This window comes from Epinephelus moara, chromosome 13 (assembly GCF_006386435.1).
Source record: "Epinephelus moara isolate mb chromosome 13, YSFRI_EMoa_1.0, whole genome shotgun sequence".
NCBI classification, from domain to species: Eukaryota; Metazoa; Chordata; class Actinopteri; order Perciformes; family Serranidae; genus Epinephelus; species Epinephelus moara.
The window spans coordinates 4,154,784-4,174,922 of NC_065518.1; the positions used below are offsets into that span (position 1 = coordinate 4,154,784).

General features: G+C 41.3%; 2 protein-coding genes across 4 annotated transcripts in view; one reads left to right on the forward strand and one right to left on the reverse strand.

The window, feature by feature from the left end:
• Positions 1 to 13,448, reverse strand: part of LOC126399412 (serine-rich coiled-coil domain-containing protein 2-like) — a 79,450-nt gene extending 66,002 nt beyond the window's left edge. For all 3 annotated transcript variants that reach the window (XM_050059337.1, XM_050059336.1, XM_050059338.1), the window contains exon 1: positions 13,020 to 13,448. The gene's annotated coding sequence lies outside the window, so the exon portion shown is untranslated. The remainder of the gene's footprint in view (positions 1 to 13,019) is intronic.
• Positions 13,449 to 17,918: 4,470 nt separating this feature from the next.
• On the forward strand, positions 17,919 to 19,095 carry LOC126399486 (D(5)-like dopamine receptor). The gene is made up of 2 exons (XM_050059498.1): positions 17,919 to 18,861; positions 18,905 to 19,095. Exons 1-2 carry the CDS (start codon positions 17,934 to 17,936, stop codon positions 19,093 to 19,095), a joined length of 1,119 nt encoding a protein of 372 aa, XP_049915455.1. The 5' UTR covers positions 17,919 to 17,933.
• The last annotated feature ends 1,044 nt before the right edge of the window (positions 19,096 to 20,139 follow it).

The following is a 20,139-nucleotide window of genomic DNA, read 5'->3' on the forward strand; positions in this document are numbered from 1 at the left end:
ACTTTGAGACAGAAGTTTGTCTTCAGGACTTTAAGACACAAGTTTGTCTTCAGGACTTAAAGCAGAAGTTTGTCTTCAGGACTTTAAGACACAAGTTTGTCTTCAGGACTTAAAGCAGAAGTTTGTCTTCAGGACTTTAAGACAGAAGTTTGTCTTCAGGACCTTGAGACAGAAGTTTGTCTTCAGGACTTTAAGACAGAAGCTTGTCTTCAGGACTTTGAGACACAAGTTTGTCTTCGGGACTTTGAGACAGGAGTTTGTCTTCAGGACTTTAAGACAGAAGCTTGTCTTCAGGACTTTGAGACACAAGTTTGTCTTCGGGACTTTGAGACACAAGTTTGTCTTAGGGACTTTGAGACACAAGTTTGTCTTCAGGACCTTGAGACAGAAGTTTGTCTTCAGGACTTTAAGACAGAAGCTTGTCTTCAGGACTTTGAGACACAAGTTTGTCGCAGCAGTTTCTTCTGTAACAGACTGTGTTAAATGATCAGATAATATTGTCTCATGTGGATCGCAGGCGACTGAATCGTACTGAATCAAAATCATATCATGGCAGACTTTGTAATATCGGCAAATATTGTATCATAATGAAACTGGTGATTTACAAGTTTACTGCCTGTGTGTCTGATACTGAGGATGTCATTAGTTAGAGATTACCACATGAAATGAACTGTGTGCTGCCGTGGAGAGTTTAAAGGCCAGATGTGACGTAACTGCACGTGTGAGGACACGCTGTGTGTGTTATCTGTTTGTAAGTTTATCTGAACTCTTCAGTGTGTTTGCTCAGGGGAGAAAAATGTCTCTGATGACATCACATATCACAAGTGGAGTCCTCTGACAGCAGATCTGTGCTGCTGTGACCGTAATGTGACCCAACAACCTCAACTTAACCCAGAAACTGCAAAGGATCATGGTTAGAAGGAGACAGGCAGAGTTTGGACTGATGCTGCTGTTAACTCGTCTGAATTATCTCAATGATAACATCTTCTTCACATCCTTCCTTCTTCTTCCTCCTCCATCTGCCTCTTTGCCTCAATCCTTCCTCGGAGCATTTCGTGGTTTCAGTCTCTCTACATCATTAGAGGACGGAGATATTCTTGGCAGAGGGCAAAGTAACGTAACCTCCTCCTCCTCATCCTTCTCCTCTCTTTCTCCTCGCCTTCATTACAGAGCTTTTGTTTCATTTCCTCCCTCCTTCTGCCATCTTGGAAAAACTGTAGTCCAGAAGAATAAGACCATGACATATTTACTGTTACATCTTTGTTAGAGATGAGTTAAAACTTAGGTTATCAATAAAATGTAAAAATCAAATATCTTTTATTGTTTGAGATCTACTCTAAAACCTGTTGGGAAATAAGTCAATAAACAGTAATTTAAAGACTTCCTCCAAAGTGTGTTCTACATTTAATAACATTAATATCATCATACATGAAATATAAGTCAGTCTGTTGGGTTTGTTCTCCCCCTCCGTCAGAACGACTCCTCATCAAAATAGCAAAGCCACTTTTAGCTGCCGGTGTGTTTTTATTATTCATGGCTGCCGGTTGGACGCTGGGTGTGTTTGTTTGGCGTCAGGCAGGCTGAGACTGCGTCATCAGGCCGCTGAGGATATCTGATCTACGGAGCATGAGCGACGGCTTTCCTCCCGGCCTGATGTCCAGACGCTTAACCTAAATATCCAGTCAGACAGAAAAGGAAACAGCCGACTCTACTCCATCATCAGAGAGATGTCTGAGATCATTTTACAGACCGTAACGTTCGTATGTTTCACATGGAGACAGGTATTAAACTCATCTGCAGTGTGTCGGCCCTGGATAGTCAAAGGTTTTCTTTTAATCCTTTAAGTTGTGAAGAAGACTGCATTTTCCTTTAAGTGTAATGTACACTACATTTTTAGGGTGGTGAAGAAGTGTTAAGATGAAATAAACTTCATAATCCTCAAAAATATGACAGCTTGCGTTTTTGTTTCTAGCATTTACTTGTACTTTCAATACTTATTACATTTAATATAACTAGAATCACCGTGGTCGTATGACTCCGCCCACCAGTCCAGTGTCTCTGACAGTTTCCATCCATGTCTGTGAAAACATGGACGCTTCTTCATCTATACAATCAGCACAGTTTCAAGATTAGAGTCACCAATTCAGTATCTGACCAAATGTCTCCCCTTCTGTTCCTGAGATATGACGTTAAAACACAGTCAAGCTGACCTTTGACCTTTTGACCTTCACTATTTTATCCTGTTAGACGTTTGTGTGAAGTTTTGTCAGAAATAGTGTATGAATTCTTCAGTTATGGCTAAAAACATGTTTTGTGAGGTCACACTGACCTTTGACTAGAAAATTTTAATTGGTTTATTCTTTGGTCCAAGTGGACGTTTGTGACAAATTTGAAAAAATTCCCTCAAGGTGTTCTTGAGATTGTTTTTACGAGAATGAGACAGACAAAGGGCCCGTCCCCAGCTTGTTAGCTAGCTAGCTCGCACTATCTGGCGTCTGTCATCTGCCCTGTTCTGCAAAATTGTCTGACTTTTCACATTACGATAACACGCCAGCTAGTATAACTATGCTGCCTCGTGATGTTAGCTGGTTAGCTAGCTAGCAGAAGTCCCCTGTCATCTGTCATTCACCAAACTGAAGCATGATGAATGCGGTAGGATGAATGAGACTCCATTGTCGATGCCGGTTGGAAATGTAGATGGCTCACAGCTTCCTGTTTAAAATAGTTACATATGTGTGAACGTAACCAACGCGGTGACGTAGTGAGTGGTGTCCCAATTCCTAGGGAAAGATTTCTACCCCTCGTTGATTCATTTCGAGGGCCAAGGGGTAGTGGGCAAGGGCTAAGGGGTAGTGGACAAAGGGGGGGTATTGGGATTGGGCCAAGGTCACAGTGACCTTGACCTCTTACCTATGACCACCAGAAAGTTCGTTGTTGAGTCCAAGTGGATGTTTGTGCCAAATTTGAAGAAGTTCCCTTGAGGCGCCTCCGGCCACGATTATTGCTGGCATGGAGGTTTAATAAAATTACTTTTGAAACATAAGTACAGTAAATATCAATTACTTCAAGACTTTTACTCAAATAATATTCTAATAGGTGACCAACATCTTTTTCTGGCATGATATCTGTGCTTTTACAAGTGTGGCGTTCAGGTACCACTGTATTTTTGTACCTTATGCCGCTCTCTGGATTCCCTCAGGATGAATAAAGCTTCATCTTATTTTATCTTTCTGACTAATTACTGAAACCCCTGTGCTCATGTGGTGATGCATATACATGTTAGCACTGTAACTGAATGATCTTGCATTAATATACATGCTGCCAATGACCTACACATGATCGCTGCCTTCACAGTCCAGGATCAGCAGAGGAAACGTCTCAGACACATCGATACAGGTGGTTTCTGCTGAGCGTCTGAACAACACGAGCAGCGACACAGATGTTGGTCTGTAGCAACAACAACAACATAAACCTGTTGTATGGTTTCAGTGTTGCATGACGGTGTTTCAGAGGCTTTAACACACTGAAACTCACACACACACACACACACACACACACACACACACACACACAGCCCAGCTTCAGGCCACATATGACACACACAGCATGAATGCCCTGCCTTGTTGGGCATTAAACCAACAAACACACTCCCTCCTCACACACACACACTCCCTCCTCACACACACACACACACACACACACACACACACACACAAACAAACACTCACCCTCCTCACACACACACACACTGTATGGCTGAATGAACCAGAACCATGCCTGAATGAGCTTCGCCCTCAGACAGACAGACAGACAGATCTGAGGAGTCAGTCATCACCGCTTCACCTCCATCAGAAAACTGCTGACGCTAACATACTCTGAATTTTTGTGGTTCTGTTTCTGTAGATAACAGATGTTTCCTAATCGTCAGGTTTGGGTGTGAAATAAATATAAACGTCACATAACATAAACATGATTTACATCATAATAAGAGAACTGGTGAATGCCACAAATCTTTTTTAAATCACTTGTACGTGCTGCTGCAGAATCAGTGTGTTTGTGATTCTTGCATGTTTGTTCACAAGTTTCCTGGAGGAAGTCCTGTAGTTCACACTCTGAGATGCACATCATGTCATGTTTTATAAAAATCTGGTTGCATATTAGACGTCAAGCAGTGTTCATAAAATAATTCAGCCTTCTGTAAAAGAGGAAAATCGTTTCCAACCCACATGATCACCAGCTTCACTGTGAACTCTTCATCTCGAACACACGAGCTCAGGAGTTGAAGGTTGCACATGTTGCCTGGGAGCCGTTCAGAGCCCTTTAGTTCTGGTCTCCTCCCCCCTCTGATCCTCTGGTTTCATAGCAACTTGGCATGGACAACATCCCTGTTGTACTGGGAGCTGAGGACCTCCACTCACTCCACCACCACCACCACCACCACCATCATTAATCTGCCACAAAGCAGCTCTTTCTCTGAGCTGCTCGGCACTGAGCTCCTGACAGGCGCACCGCCTCCTGCTAATCCACAACACTTCATCCAAACAGGCCGAGAAACCTACTTCTGGAAATCAAGCAGCTAATAAGCAGCTAATAATAAGCATGTTTGACCATCTGAGGGCCGACAAGTACTTTAACAAGAGAACTGGTTAAATATGGCCCAGATCCTGACACAGCCGAGGAAACTGAGGCCCCGCTCACACTGAAAGCAGCACCACGACTAAAAGAACTTGCATGCTGCACCTTGTTATCGTTGCAAGTCAACCACCCCATCACCTCCACATCCTCATCAATCTACCGTTTAAAAGTTGCTGTTAGTTGTAGCCCTGCAAACGTTACCGAGGAATATGAAGGAGAAAAAGTCCAGCTGGGACACAGGCATAAAACAACCCTCCCTCTGGTCTGAAAAATTAATGATAATGACCACAAAGTCCCTCAGAGCAGCACACAGTAAAAATGTTCAACAGTATACTGGACTTCTTCCAAAGATGGGCAGCAGCAGCAGCAGCAGCTCAGATGATTTGATCAGAGTGAGGACACTCTGCAGACGATCAGAGACGAGAGATGGAAAGATTCACTAAACACTTCCTGCCACCAAAACCCATCAGCAGAGAGAGAGACAGAGAGAGGAAGAGGAAGAGGATGTCAATTATTTATCAGATATAACCTCACAGAGACGAGAGAGGAGTCAACCACACGACAACCAGGAAACACAGCTGACTTGTTTCACGTCACCACCACTGACGCAACACTGGAGTTATTTTGTATTTTCAAAATACTCAAAAAACCTTCTCCATGATTCATAAAATATAAAACATCAGAGGACTCCTCTGCCTTGGACCAGGTCCAAACCCAGTATACAGTTTAACTCACTGTGCATGAAACACTAGAGGGCTTTTACTCTGAAACAGGAAGTAACTGCATTTACTCACTGGCTTTCATTCGAGCGCTTGTAAAACATCCTATTAATGCCAATTAATAACCAATAAATCTGTCAACCTCTAATTTCAAGCATGGGTCTGGTTGCCAGATAAAACAACCTTGAACCCTTTTTCTCACATTCTACAGACAACTCAATTAATCACTAAAATAACTGATAAGCGAGTTAATCAATCAGTAAAATAACCTTTAGTTTCAGCCCGACACAAACCTCACTGTGATTTACTACACTGGAAGTTTCTTTCTTCATTATTTCCCACATGGCAACAAATAGATTAAATTCCACAAGTACAGCCGACCACTCTTCACCTGAGTGCAACAGAGAGGACAAAGACAGAGAGCAAACAGAGTCACAAAGAGGGAGAAGGAGAGAAAAGGTCAAGTGGGAGAAAGAGTAAACAGAGAGAGGGAACAGAGTGAATCAGCAGAGGGAGAGATTCAGTGATGGAGGAAAAGGAAAAGCCAGTGAGTTTATGGGGCCGGCAGCAGAACACCAGGACATTAGTCGGGGAGCAAACTGATGATTGTGCTTCGTTGGGAGCTTCTCACTAATAAACCACAGAGACTGATGAAGCCTGAGGTCACAGTGAGGTCACAGTGAGGTCACAGTGAGGTCACAGCTCCACACCAGCATCATCACTTTCAATATTTAATGTCCCGCCGTCCACATTTTACCGTTTTGTGTCACAATAACAAGAAGGTTTCAGGAAATAAGTAGGGCTGTAGTCTCCTAGTTGATTATTTGGTTGATATGCTCTCGTCCGACCAAATTCTCATTGGTCGTATAATCGCTGTGTTACTTTCGTAAGGAGAAAAGTGCTACATCGATAGCTTTCCAGGATTAATCCAATATTTCCCGTGGCGGGAGGGACAGGCTCACAAGTAACAAGAGTGTTACTGAACGTGTAATCGGAGTCGGCTAGACCAGGTCAAAGAAGTCTTTGGTATGGCTGCATTTTGTTGAAACAGATGACCAAAAAAGGCCGAGTGACTTTGTTTACATATCACAGCTCAACATCCAACATGGCGTAGCATCTAAAAACAGTAGGCTAACTTGTCTGCGTTAGGATGCTCCGTGAGTTTTGAGTGTGAACACAGTCAGCACTGGCATATTTCAAAATGTTTGGTCTAACCCACTGCACTGTGGTTGATTTAGTCAGTCTAGATATAATAACGTGCAGATTTTTTTTCCTACGACTAATCGATTAGTTGAAGATTATGTGCGACTTTAGTCGACCAAGATTTTCTTTGGTTGACTACAGCCCTAGAAATAAGGGTTGAGTTCATTCATCCTGATTTAAACTGAGACTTTTAGTGTTTAAAGAGCGGCTCCATTTTTTTTTCTTTTATTTATTTTTATTTTCATATTTATTTTTTATTTTTATATGATTTTGCAGCTTCCCAGTAGTGTTCAAATTCTGGTCGTATGTATGTATGAATAGCCTGGAAATCCAGACTCAAATCTAGAAAGATTTTGAGTCTGGCCTCACCGATACACCCTTCCTACCCAAGGGGCGGCACTAACTGAGGCATTTCAAATCCCGCTGCACGCAATTGGATAGCATGATGGCCAATCAGAGCAAAAAACAAGGTGAGGTATTCATTGCACTAAGCCCCATTTGTTTGCCAACCAGTGGGGCTAACTGATATCTTATGCTTTTGCTGTATCCCGTTGGCAAAACGGCAAAAACGTCCTTCCTGGAAACGAAGGCTTCTAGGGCAGTCTTCTGTTCCTCTCTCAAGGAAAAAGATAAGTGTAGTTGGCTTAGCGTTTCTTCCAAAGCCAAACTGAATGGATGTGGTGCTTCAGCAGCTGCCATCTTGGCTGTTTACTTATCGAGTCCTACAGCGCAGCACTGTCACCATCATGTTGTTTTTGCCTCAAAATGCTATTTTCGCAAGCCTCCACAAACGGCTCTGACACCACGTTAGGACGGTTTCCTCAGTCACACAATAACAAAATACACAATCGAGGCAGCAGTAGACCGACAACTCCCATGTGCTGAGAGGTAAAATTACTGTATCTGTTAATGGAGTCTGGTGGCTTTGAAGAGAGGACAGACAATGGCTTCAGTTCCCCTTCAGAAAGTAAAGTAGCGCAAAGTAAAGCAGTGACCTAACCTAAATATAGTCTATACTGTAAATGGTGCTGATACTTTTACGTAAAGGCTAAAATACGTTGTCCTGCTGTCGACAGCCACATGACTTTTACAGTAATTTTACTTCCCAGAACAGAAGGAGTTTGTATCAACACTGCTGCTGATCAGTTAGTTTGTTGGTGTTATTGTGCTTTAGGCTGTAACCTGTCATGTGTTGAGAGTTTCCATGTGAAAAACACAGAAATACTTTGAACACGTGTTTCACAGGTGGTCTAAAACTGTTTTAGAGACACTGACAGATGCACTGATAATACAAATAATTAATAGTCTTTAAGTTAATTCTCTATAGTCAATGAAAGATGTAAGTTCAGAGACAGATTGTTGGCATGTTGTCTGGGGAGAGAGAGCCTTGAGACATCTGTGAATCTGACTGCAGAGTTAGTTTGGAACTTTTTGAGTAAATTATTCACCAGATGGATGTTTTTGTTCTACGAGAACAGACTGGAAGTATTTATTTTTGATAAGCTGGACCCAAACTCATCGCTGGAGCGTCCCTCTGCTTCCTCATCATGTGGATTAATTAACATTCAAAGAAGAGTTAGAGTAAAAGATGATTTCATTTCAACAGTATCTTAGAGAAAAGACGAGATGAACAGGCTGTGATGTTTTACTGTACTTTAAATTAATTTGTTGCATGGTGTTGTTAGTTTCAGTCGTTCTTGGTTCTCTGATGAAGACCAGATTCTTCATCTCAGCAGGAATTCAAACAGGCGGAGCAGAAATGATCCGTCAGAGGAGGAACAGAGAAATAAAGTCCAGCAGAGTGGAAACATCAGAGAGAGACAGATGGAGAGACGGACTGGACCCCCGCCAGACTGTAATGGACACACACACACACACACACACACACATAGACACTGATCGGTCACAGTGTCAGCAGGCTCCTCTGGACTGACACCAGATGAGCAGCAGCTTCTGTTCTGCTGCTGTCAGAGAACGCTGCAGGTGGAACCAAATACGACAGAACCAGCAGGCCTGAAGGATGACGAACCAGCCACAGAACCAAAGAGTGGAAAACACCAAGCAACCACAGAACCAGCAGAACCAAACACTACAGGACAGAACCTGCAATACAAGGTCACCAGAGGAGACAAGCTAAGAACACAAGATTAAGAGGAACCAATAAACTACAAGACACAACTGTAGAACAAAAGATCTAAACGGTGGATCTCTCAGACTTCATGCAAACTATGAAACCATTTTCCAAGACTGTTATCATACCGTAAAAATCTCGTAGTCAGGATTCGTTTTATGAACCTAAATATACAAGGATATTATTATCTACCGGCTGACCTCTGTGCCGCCCTGCAGCCTTTACCAGGACACGCCGCTGCACTGATTTTGAGACAGCTGGGATGAGAACAGGTGGGCGGGCAGACAGGTGTCAGATCTGTGCAGAGCACCAGGACAAAAACACCGACACATATCAGACAGGATCTAAAACACTAGTTTCACCCCCAGTGAATTCTGTGAAGTCATGCAACACCACTGTTTCAACACATATTCCTGTTCGCAATGTAGCATCAGGGGAAATAACAGGGTGCATCCCTGCGACGCATCAGTGGTGAGTTTACTGCATCATTTCAGATTTTCATATGTCAGGGATGCAGGACACGTAACTACCAACATCACTGGAAGAACTAGAAGACACAACATGCTGAACAAAACATATAGAGGACGGCATAAACAGGGTGAAACAGCCGGAGGGGAGAACCTACAGGACAACATTTTTGAAGGACAGGAGAGAGCACAAGATCTACAGCCCGGCATACGCTGTGTGATTCTGGGCTGGTTGTGGCTCGAAAACGGTGGTCACACAGTCAGAGAGGTTCAAGGATGGCCGTTCAGTCTGTGATCAAAGACAGCCTGGGATAAATTCTGACAGTGTGACTGCTGTTACCACCTACGTCTACTAACCAACCAATAGAAATGCAGCATGAAATGACGCACTGATCAGCGCTAAACCCAAACAAACAGACGGACAGCAGCTCGCCATGGAGGCAAAACTAAAGCACTAAAAGAAATGTGAGGAAAATCTTTTGAAGCCTTGTGACGTGTCCTCCAGCTCTGACCATGATCGCGTAAAGAAGGATGAAGGAAATAGAGGCGGAGCTACAGCTGCCAGATGAGACACCTAGCTAACACACACACACACACACACAAACACACACACACACACACACACCAGTACATAGTGACCACCGAACTTTACAATATTTTCAAACATTTTAAGAATATTTTTCTGACATTTTATCAACTTTTTTTTTGTGTGGACATTTTTAAAAAAATATATTTTTCACTTATCTTTTCAACATTTTTTTTCTGACTTTTTGATATTTTTTAGACATTTAAATAATGCTTTTCAGACATTTTGTCAACCTTTTTTATTTAATTTTTAATTTTTTTTGGGTCATTTTTAAAAAATATATTTTTCGCTTATTTTTTCAGCATTTTTTTCTGACTTTTTTAAATATTTTTTTAGACATTTAAATAATGCTTTTCAGACATTTTGTCAACTTTTTTTTTTTTATTTAAAAAAAAAAATTCTGACTTTTTAAAAAAAAAAAAAAAATTCAGTTATTTTTTCAACGTTTTTTTTTGGACTTTTTTTGATGTTTTTTTAGACATTTAAATAATGCCTTTCAGACATTTTGTAAACCTTTTTTATTTAATTTTTACATTTTTTTGGGACATTTTTAAAAAATATATTTTTCGGTTATTTTTTCAACATTTTTTTCTGACTTTTTAAAATATTTTTTTAGACATTTAAATAATGCTTTTCAGACATTTTGTCAACTTTTTTTTTTTTTTTTTCATTTTTTGGGGACATTTTTTAAAAATATATTTTTCGCTTATTTTTTCAACATTTTTTTCTGACTTTTTCTGATATTTTTTAGACATTTAAATAATGCTTTTCAGACATTTTGTCAACCTTTTTTATTTAATTTTTAATTTTTTTTGGGTCATTTTTAAAAAATATATTTTTCGCTTATTTTTTCAGCATTTTTTTCTGACTTTTTTAAATATTTTTTGGACATTTAAATAATGCTTTTCAGACATTTTGTCAACTTTTTTTAAAAATTATTTTGGGGACATTTTTAAAAAATATATTTTTCGGTTATTTTGTCAACATTTTTGTCAACAATACTTTTTGGACATTTTCTTAAGTTTAGTATTGATAATAATAATTCTATCAATTTTAATAATGTGAGCCTCTACGTTGTGCTGCACAGTTGGAGAAGTAATAACCTGTGCAGCATCCTTGCTCACTCAGTACAGTATGTGAAGCTGTTGCATCGTACGTTGTAGCCTGTGATTCAGTAGGCGCTGTCATCGTACAGTCTGCAGACATCAAACTTGATGTCGTACCCAAGTTTATTAGATCCATGTGGCACAGTGGAGCTGCGCTATTGATCAAATCTCACAGTCTGCAGCAGGCAGCAGAGACCACAGAAAACAACAGATCTGAAAGACAGAACCTTCAGAACAAAACAACTTGACAACAGATAAAACACCTGAAGAACAGAACCTGTAGGACATTTCTATAAACTGATATCTGAATATGGATGCAGCATCAAATGAACATATGATGTGGTCGTACAGCTGATAGCTGACAGGTTCTGGCTGATCAAACTATAAACAGTGGCCGGCACATTGAAGAGGAACCCCACAATAATTGGCCGTTGACCCCAGAAGCAAAATCACCGTCAGATGTCTGGAGCCAACGGGCGCTCAGGTGGTGCAGGGATGAACTAACGTACAGGACTTGCAGTGATCACTGGTGAGAAACCACACTGGGAGCTTTAGAGAGAAGCCAGATGGAACTAAAGAATGGAAATAACCAGGTTAAAGATGTGAGAAATGTGGAATGTGGAGACACTGAAACGGTCATTAGCCTTGGGAACATTCCTCACACGTCTAAAACACTGAGTCTGGAAACTCTTCGACATATTTTGTTTCAGTTCCTGTTTCTCAAACTGAATCTTGTTTGTCTGTTTGTTTTATATGTCTGTAAATTTAAGTTCTGGACTTTTGGTCGGACCAAACGAGACATTTGAAGACTTTACGTTACGGGAACTTGTGATGGACTTTTTATGGATGAATCTAATTATTCTAGAATATTATGGATGAAAATATACGTTAGCTGCAGCCCAACAATCAGCGTATCTGCAGTAACATCACACAGAGTATATATATATTAACATCTTGTAAAGCAGTCTTATGATCTAATTGAAATAAACAATGTTTTTGAAATGAAACTAGCTCTGTTTTATTGTGTAAACAAAGCATTATGGGATATTACTATGTTGTATTTTCCTATTATGTCATTCAGAGCTGCAAATAACGAATGTATTCATTATCAATTAGAAGATTAATTGTTCTGTGTAAAGTTTAGAAATTGGTCAAAAATGTCCAACACCCACACATATATATTTTTTTAGAATTATTTTATTTTACTTTTGTATCATATGCTGGAGGAATTTTTTGGGGGAGGTTGGCGCAAAGAAGGCGCAAAGTAGAATTTGTGATCTAAGTGTAGATGGAGGTTAGAATATCGTAATCATTATTATTATTATTATTATCTAGGTTTTTTGTCTCTGTCCTTTTAATTAGTTGTGACTGAACTCTGTTTAAAAAGGTGCTATGTTCTTATTTTGGGTCCTATCCTGAGTATATGGATGTACGTATCCTTTATTTGATATATTTATTTATTGGTTATTTCACTGGATTCCATGTTGTTATGTGAATGGAAAGCAATGTACATCGTGTTTATGGGACTGCCAAACTGAACAGATGAGCTGTGTTAATTCAACTTATAAATTGTTTTTATAAACAATAAAGGAGTGAGAAAAACAATTGCTTTTTCAGTCCAACAGACACATTTTGCTGCGATAAAAATGAAGATAAGCGGAGTATAAACATATTCAAAACAGATGTCGACAAAGTTTTCCTCTGGACACATGATCTGTAGTTGAAAAAATATAATAAATCGTAATAAAAGTCACTGCGATACTCCGCATATCGCAAAACAATCGGAATATTTGATGGTGTATTGTGATAATATCTTACTGTGAGGCCCCTGGAGATTCCCAACCCGCTTCTACATATTATGTGACGTATGGAATATGATTTAAGAGATTCATAAAACACTTTAAAGTCATAATCCGTGATTATGATGTGTCATATATCATCATATATCATCAGCAGCTCTCTGTCATAATGTGTTCTGCTGTCATACTAAACCTCATTAACTACACCATCAGTGTTCCTCTGCGCGCTGTCAGCTGGCTGTCAGGAGATGTATATGCCTCTGTATATTATATAATATGCCGTATGTGATGATAGTGTGTGTATATTTAACATTAATGTGTCACAGCATCATTCACAGGAGGATTTCATGTGCTGTGAGAAGCTGAAACTCACCTGCCGGGTAGTCGGAGCATCAGACGTCAAAATGCGGAAATGTACAAGTTGAGGTGTTTGAATGAAACCAGCTGTGTGTCAGTCAGGACGAGTGCGAGTTAAATCCACCCGTGGAGAGTCTGAGGAGCCACGACACGCGATAACAGTCCCGATAAATACTGATAATAAGGATAAAATCCAGCGGGAGATGGAGAAGGACAAAGCCTCAGTGTTGCTGCGGTGTATCGCTGCTGCTCTCCGGCCTGTTAACGGCTCCAGCACTACGGGGTCTCCGGCAGTAATGTCCCACCTGCAGGGGTTCACTCACTGTCTCTACTGCAGGTAAACATGTAAATAAGAGCTGTTTGTTTCCGCCGGTCTGCCCGGGGTGGACCTGTGCAGAGGTCGAGCTGCTGTGGACTGACTGCTGCCGCTGCACGAGCTGCTGAATCATCCACACACACACCAACACACACGTGCACGCGGACAGCGCTTGCCCGAGAAACAGCTGACACTGACGTCATCTGCCCACTGTAAACATAACCCTTTCCTCACCAGACATTATTTAACACCAACTTCATGTGGAATAAAGAAGTTTAGATTATTTACCACGGTTTATTTATTTTAAATTGATATCTAAATAATAATAATAATAAAAATAAAATAGGTATAATAATAATAAAAATAGTAATAATAAAAATAATAATATAAAATAGGCTAGTAATAATAATAACAACAACAATAATAATAATAATAATAATAATTTTAATAAAAATAGTAATAAAAATAACAACAACAATAATAATAATAATAATTTTAATAAAAATAGTAATAAAAATAGTAATAATAATAATAACATTAATAGTAATAATATTATTATTAGTGTAACATATGATACTGTATAATAATCTGATATTATATTATAATATATATTCATAATATAGATAGATAAATAAATAAGTTATAAAATAGAAAAATATGCCAGCTAGAAAAACAGATGAATAAAAATGAATAAATAGATAAATACAAAATTAAAAAAAGACATACAGTTCAATTCAAAGCCAGGCTAAAAAGGTTGGTCTTGAGTTTGCTTTTAAAAAAATCAACACTCTGTGCAGCCCTCAGGTCTTCAGACAGCTGCTCCACAGACGTAGACCATAGTTATGAAACGATGCCTCACTGTGGGTTTTTTTTTGTTCTGATTAAAACGCCACTTCCAGGAGACCTGAGGGTTCATATGATAAAAGCAAATCTGATAAACATGTAGGATTAACATCATTAAAAGCTTCAAAAACCAATAAAAAGGATCTTAAAATCAATTCTGACCTTATGTTAACAACTAAAGTGGTCAAATAAATGTTGTGGAGTAAATGTAGAAAGTGGCAGGAGTAGAAAAGACTAAGGTCAACTGCAAATACTTTAATACAGTACTTGAATAAATATACTTGGTTAATTTCCACCATGATCGTATAATGAGTTCCCTGTTCAGCCAGAATATTGTGCAGCAATCTTTCATCCATGCTCTCTTCTGCTCCCAAATATAAATAGAGCATAATCACCATTATGTGACATCATACACTGGTGAAGGCTGTTCATTTCTGAGTCACAAAGAAAACCAGTAAATGTATTAAAAACACAGAGAGGCTCAGTTACTGCGCCACCTGGTGTTTACTCTGTGAACAACCGCTGGGAAAACATTTACTGGAAATAGTTTTGGATGTCATTAAGAAAATGTCATTAATCATTAATTAAAAAGGTGAAACGGGATTCTAGAATCCTCATCATAAAGTCACCATCAGTGCAGGTCACCTTATGTGTGTCTCAAAGGTGTGTTAATCATCCCATATCCTCCTGAGACCTAAACCTTTGTTTGGTATGCATCTCCAATTTCTCCGAGCTATCTGGGATCAGTAGGACCTGATAAATATAAAAAACTAAACACTTTCAATGAAAAATAAAGTCCCATGCTGTGTCTCAAATCGCGTATTTCTGTACTTACACTTAATATTTTGAGTGCATAAGTGTGTTCACACTGAGAAGTATGGAAAAATGCAGTGCACTATGAGTACCTGGATGGTGCACTCAAAACGGTCAAGAAGTTGAGTGTGGAACTATGGACACTTCTCGCCCTCAATGGTCGCCATCTTGGCTACGTAGCGGAAGGGGAGGGACCACTTTTCGAACGTCGCTGCATTGTACAAATACATGTGTTTTTTTCACTAAGCACCACTATACTGTTGTCAGGTATAAGCCAGCAGAATGTTTATTGGGTTAATTTAGCAGTCTGTAATGATTTGGTACAGCGCACGATAACGCGAATGCTAATGCTAGTTTGCTAACTAGCTAATTTGTGGTCGTCATTTCCGGTAAGTGCACAACAGCCGTGTTTGGTTTGAGACAACACTACCCTGTCGAAATTTGCGCACTACGCCAGTAAGTACATAGTGCACATGGTATACTACATGGAAGTGTGCTAACGGAAGTATGTGATTTGAGACACAGCACCAGTGTCCTCAAATTAGTACTTTCTAATTAACAGTGTCTTACTGTCGCTAAAATTAGTAACATTTGTTTCCATGTCAAACTACAAACTTTATCAATCATAAATAAACAAGTTTCAACCACATAATCTGATCAGGTTTTCGACCGTGTCCACTTTTGTGTCGGGATCAGCTGCAGACTGACTTGGCCGAGATGGCTGCCATCTTGTTTTTACATGGATTAGTGTATTGTGCTCTTACTACCACTAGATGGCACACAGAAGTGTCCACGAACAAGGACAACAGGTCTGAGTTATGTAGAATGAAGTATAAGGTGCAGTAAACCCAGTTAGTGGCATCTAGTGGTGAGGATTGTAGATTACAACCAGCTGAAACTTCTCCTGGTTAGAATTCCGTCAGTGTTTATATTTCAAAAGGTTTTACACCGGGAGCCGAAGTCTCCGCAGAGGTCTCTTCCTCTCCGAAACAAATGGACCCTGTGAATTAAACCAGTAAAACCACTGGCTAAAGTAGGATGCCTGGATGCTGTTTGACTCGTCAGAGACAGGCTGCTAGCCCAGCGCCTGCTAATGTCTGCTAACCTTTAAATTTACAGCGGGTAACTAGCCCATATGAAATATTATTTTGAGATATTTAACGTTACATTGAAACCTGTCATAGAAATAATATGTCTGACTTATTCATTAAGGCCTGCATTGATCTATTAGCTCAACGCTAACACGTAATGGGAATTGCCATTAGCGCGCTGACGGAAATTAGCATTGTGATTGCAATGATACATTTTTGTTCACATGCAAAATAAAAAATGACGTGCTCATACTTGCAGGGATATGACCTGTTGAACAAATAGCTGCTGACCTCACATTACCAGTCAATATTGTAGTTCCTGCTGCATTCATGTGCTCCTTGGACTGTCGGATTTTTCAAGTTGGGAAGTCGTTCTTCACATATTGTGACTTTATTCAATTTTTTTTAATAAATGTGACAAAATTTAATTTCCACAAGAGCCGTTTACAGTCGTTTACTGTGATGGAAAAGATATGTGGTCGTGGACATGTAACTGTTATCTTAATGAAAATGATCTATCAATTCATTTCAAATATGTATCAGATTTTTTTTTAAAGTTTCCAGACCAAGATGGACCAGAGTTGAAGAATGACACGTACATGTTTAATTAAGATCTGAGCAGGACCTGAAAATGCAAACTCAGCCTCTGTGGACTGTGCAGCTGTTGGTGTGTTTTGAGTCTTTGTCCACTAGAGGGCAGGATTCACCTTCCTTCACTCTCCTGCTGCTCTGAAGACTTCACAACTTCCTGATTGTGTTTTGTGGACTTGAAAGGTTTCTCTCAGGAGCAATAATGTATGGAAAATGTTTTCTGTTTTGTTTGTTTTTTTGTTTTTTACTCCTTTAAAGCATGTTTGTTCCTGACAACACACATTTCTAATTCTCTGAGAAAATGCCCCCAAATTCAGTTTAAACACAAACTTAGTCTGCGTTTAGGGATGAACTGTCAAATCAGTGACCTCTCTAAATTCCGCTAATTCAGCCTTTTGCACTTCCGTCTTCCTCCCCACGTGTTTTAATTTAGTACTTGCTGTATTATTCATGCTGGAAGACTCATAACTCAGATTCACCTCAAAGACTCATTTTATTTTTAATTAAGTTCAGAGAGAAAATGTGTCCCTCGTTTATTTTCACTCTCATATTGTTTCTGTAGCTGCTGGTTACTTTCTGACATTAGAATTAAAAAGTGTTTTGTCATATTTGGTTTCCTTCAAGTGTTTGGATGCAAAGCTGTGGAGATCTGATGAGAAGCAATGAAAAAACACATCAGGCGACTGGAATCAATACGTTGTACATGTCTTAACGTGGGACTGAATATGTTACAGACTGGAGTGGGTAAATATACTTAAGGCGCAGAGGGTCGCCATCTGCAGCCTCAGTCACTGCGCGCGGGCAGCAGCGCACAAACTGAGTCTCCTGCAGGAGGGTCTCACTGCTCAATCTGTTTTTAAGCAACAACGGGAGGATTATTCTTTTTGTCTGAGTGTTGGAAACACAGAGTTTGGAGTTGAGACGCGCTGCAGGTGATGGTGGACAGAGGGTGTGAGCGGCAGTTTCATGAGGAGAGGTTGACATGGCACCGAGGGCGTGAGTCTGGATATCCATGGAGAGTTTTTTTAATGAGAGCCAAAATCACCCGGACCAGCATCAGGTGGTCACAGCGGGAGCGGACAGCCCCGGGCCGGGTGGAGGTCTCAGTCTCCGCGCGCTGACCGGCTGCGTCCTGTGCGTCCTGATCGTCTCCACCCTGCTGGGGAACACTCTGGTGTGCGCCGCGGTCATCAAATTCCGCCACCTGCGCTCCAAAGTCACCAACTCGTTCGTCATCTCTCTGGCGGTGTCCGACCTGTTCGTGGCCGTGCTGGTGATGCCCTGGAGGGCGGTGTCCGAGGTCGCCGGCATCTGGCTCTTCGGCCGCTTCTGCGACACCTGGGTCGCCTTCGACATCATGTGTTCCACCGCGTCCATCCTCAACCTGTGCATCATCAGCATGGACCGCTACTGGGCCATCTCCAGCCCCTTCAAGTACGAGCGCAAAATGACGCGCAGGTTCGCCTTCCTGATGATCGGTGTCGCCTGGACTCTCTCCATCCTCATCTCCTTCATCCCTGTGCAGCTCAACTGGCACCGCGCGGACGCGGACAACTCGACCGCGGAAAACCCGGACGACTGCAACGCCAGCCTGAACCGGACATACGCCATCTCCTCGTCCCTCATAAGCTTCTACATTCCCGTGGTGATCATGGTGGGGACGTACACGCGCATTTTCCGCATCGCGCAAACCCAAATCAGACGCATCTCGTCTTTGGAGAGGGCGGCAGGGCCCCGTGCGCAAAACCACCGCCACCGCGCGTCAACGCACGACGAAAGCTCGCTGAAAACATCTTTTAAGAGAGAAACGAAAGTTTTAAAGACTCTCTCCATCATCATGGGAGTGTTTGTGTTCTGCTGGCTGCCGTTTTTCGTCTTGAACTGCGTGGTGCCTTTTTGCGAGCTGGATAAAGTCAGAGAGCCGCCGTGCGTCAGCGACACCACCTTCAGCATCTTCGTGTGGTTCGGCTGGGCCAACTCGTCCCTGAACCCGGTCATTTACGCCTTCAACGCCGACTTCAGGAAGGCTTTCTCCACCATCCTGGGCTGTAATAAATACTGCTCCACCTCCACGGTGGAGGCGGTGGACTTCAGCAACGAGCTGGTGTCTTACCACCACGACACCACCATGCAGAAGGAAACCTGCGCCATGCCGGGCCCCGGGGCGCAGAGACTCGTGCCGCCGCCGCCGCCGCAGCACACAGGTGGAGATCTGGAGCAGAACTCCGCCGCCGCCGCAGCACACAGGTGGAGATCTGGAGCAGAACTTTGACAAAGTTTCTGTCATTTCAGATGATTCACGGAACCACAGCAACTTACTGCTGCCCGCCATGCTGCAGTATGAGTGCGAGGCGGAGATCTCTTTAGACATGATGCCCTTAAGCTCCTCCGGACCCGCAGACTGTTACGTTATTCCGGGTCAAATCCAGGAGCTGTGAGCTGGGAGACAGTAAATACTCAACATGTCTGACACGATGCAGAGGCCCTGTTCAGTTTTGTTTCATCCTGGGCCTCTACACATACCAGGCAGCAGGGACCCATGACCCTCTACCACTGTGCATAGTAATACTAGAAAATCATTTTAATGATAGTCTTGATTTCATTCATGAACCATTTCACTCTAATTGTTTGTCAAATGCCGCCCTGACTTCACTCTATACTAATAAATTAACTAAAGTGTGTAATAACACAGAGACCCGCCTGGCTGGTTGTCAGCAGCAGTAAAGTCCAGTTGTTTGTCATAATGGATTCAGTGACATTTGATCCAGAGTGGTTTGATGTGAGTGCTCCGTCCTGCAGCACTCACTGAACCTGCCTTTGATATGTTAAAATGATAATTAATACCAATTACTGCGTTAGCTTCAGTGTTTATTTGGCCCTTCAGGTAATTGCAGGCTGTGTCTGTCGGAGAGCTCGATCGCTGAGACTCAGTGAACCCAAATAAAACATGACGCTGATGAAACATTCAAGTGTTTGTGTCTGTTCAGACAGTCTGTGTTGTGATGGTCAGACAGAGAGTGTGATCAATGTTTCTGTGTGGCAGTGTGGTTAAACTGAAGGTTGTTGAATTATTTCAAATGGCCTTTGTCTTCTTCTTTACTGAGGTTTTATCTGCTGGTTCTGAGGAAATGCAGGTTGATCCAGCACTTTGGAGCAGACTGAAATATTTCAACAGCTACTGGATGGATTGTTCTAACAGTCTGTACAAACATTCACAGTCACCAGATGATAAATCCTGATAACTTTGATGATCTTTGCACTTTTCCTGCAGCACCACCAGCAGGTTGATTTTAATGTTTTTCAGTGAAATGTCTCAAAGGTGATGGGATGGATTGTCATATTCCCGGAGCTCAGTCTCACTCCCAACTTGTTAAATACCAACACTTGGTCAATGGCCCTGAGTGTGTGATATTGACGCACCCAGGTCCCCCTTAGCGTCTGCATGAGACGTACAGGGCTGCATCATTCTTAGACACTTAGAG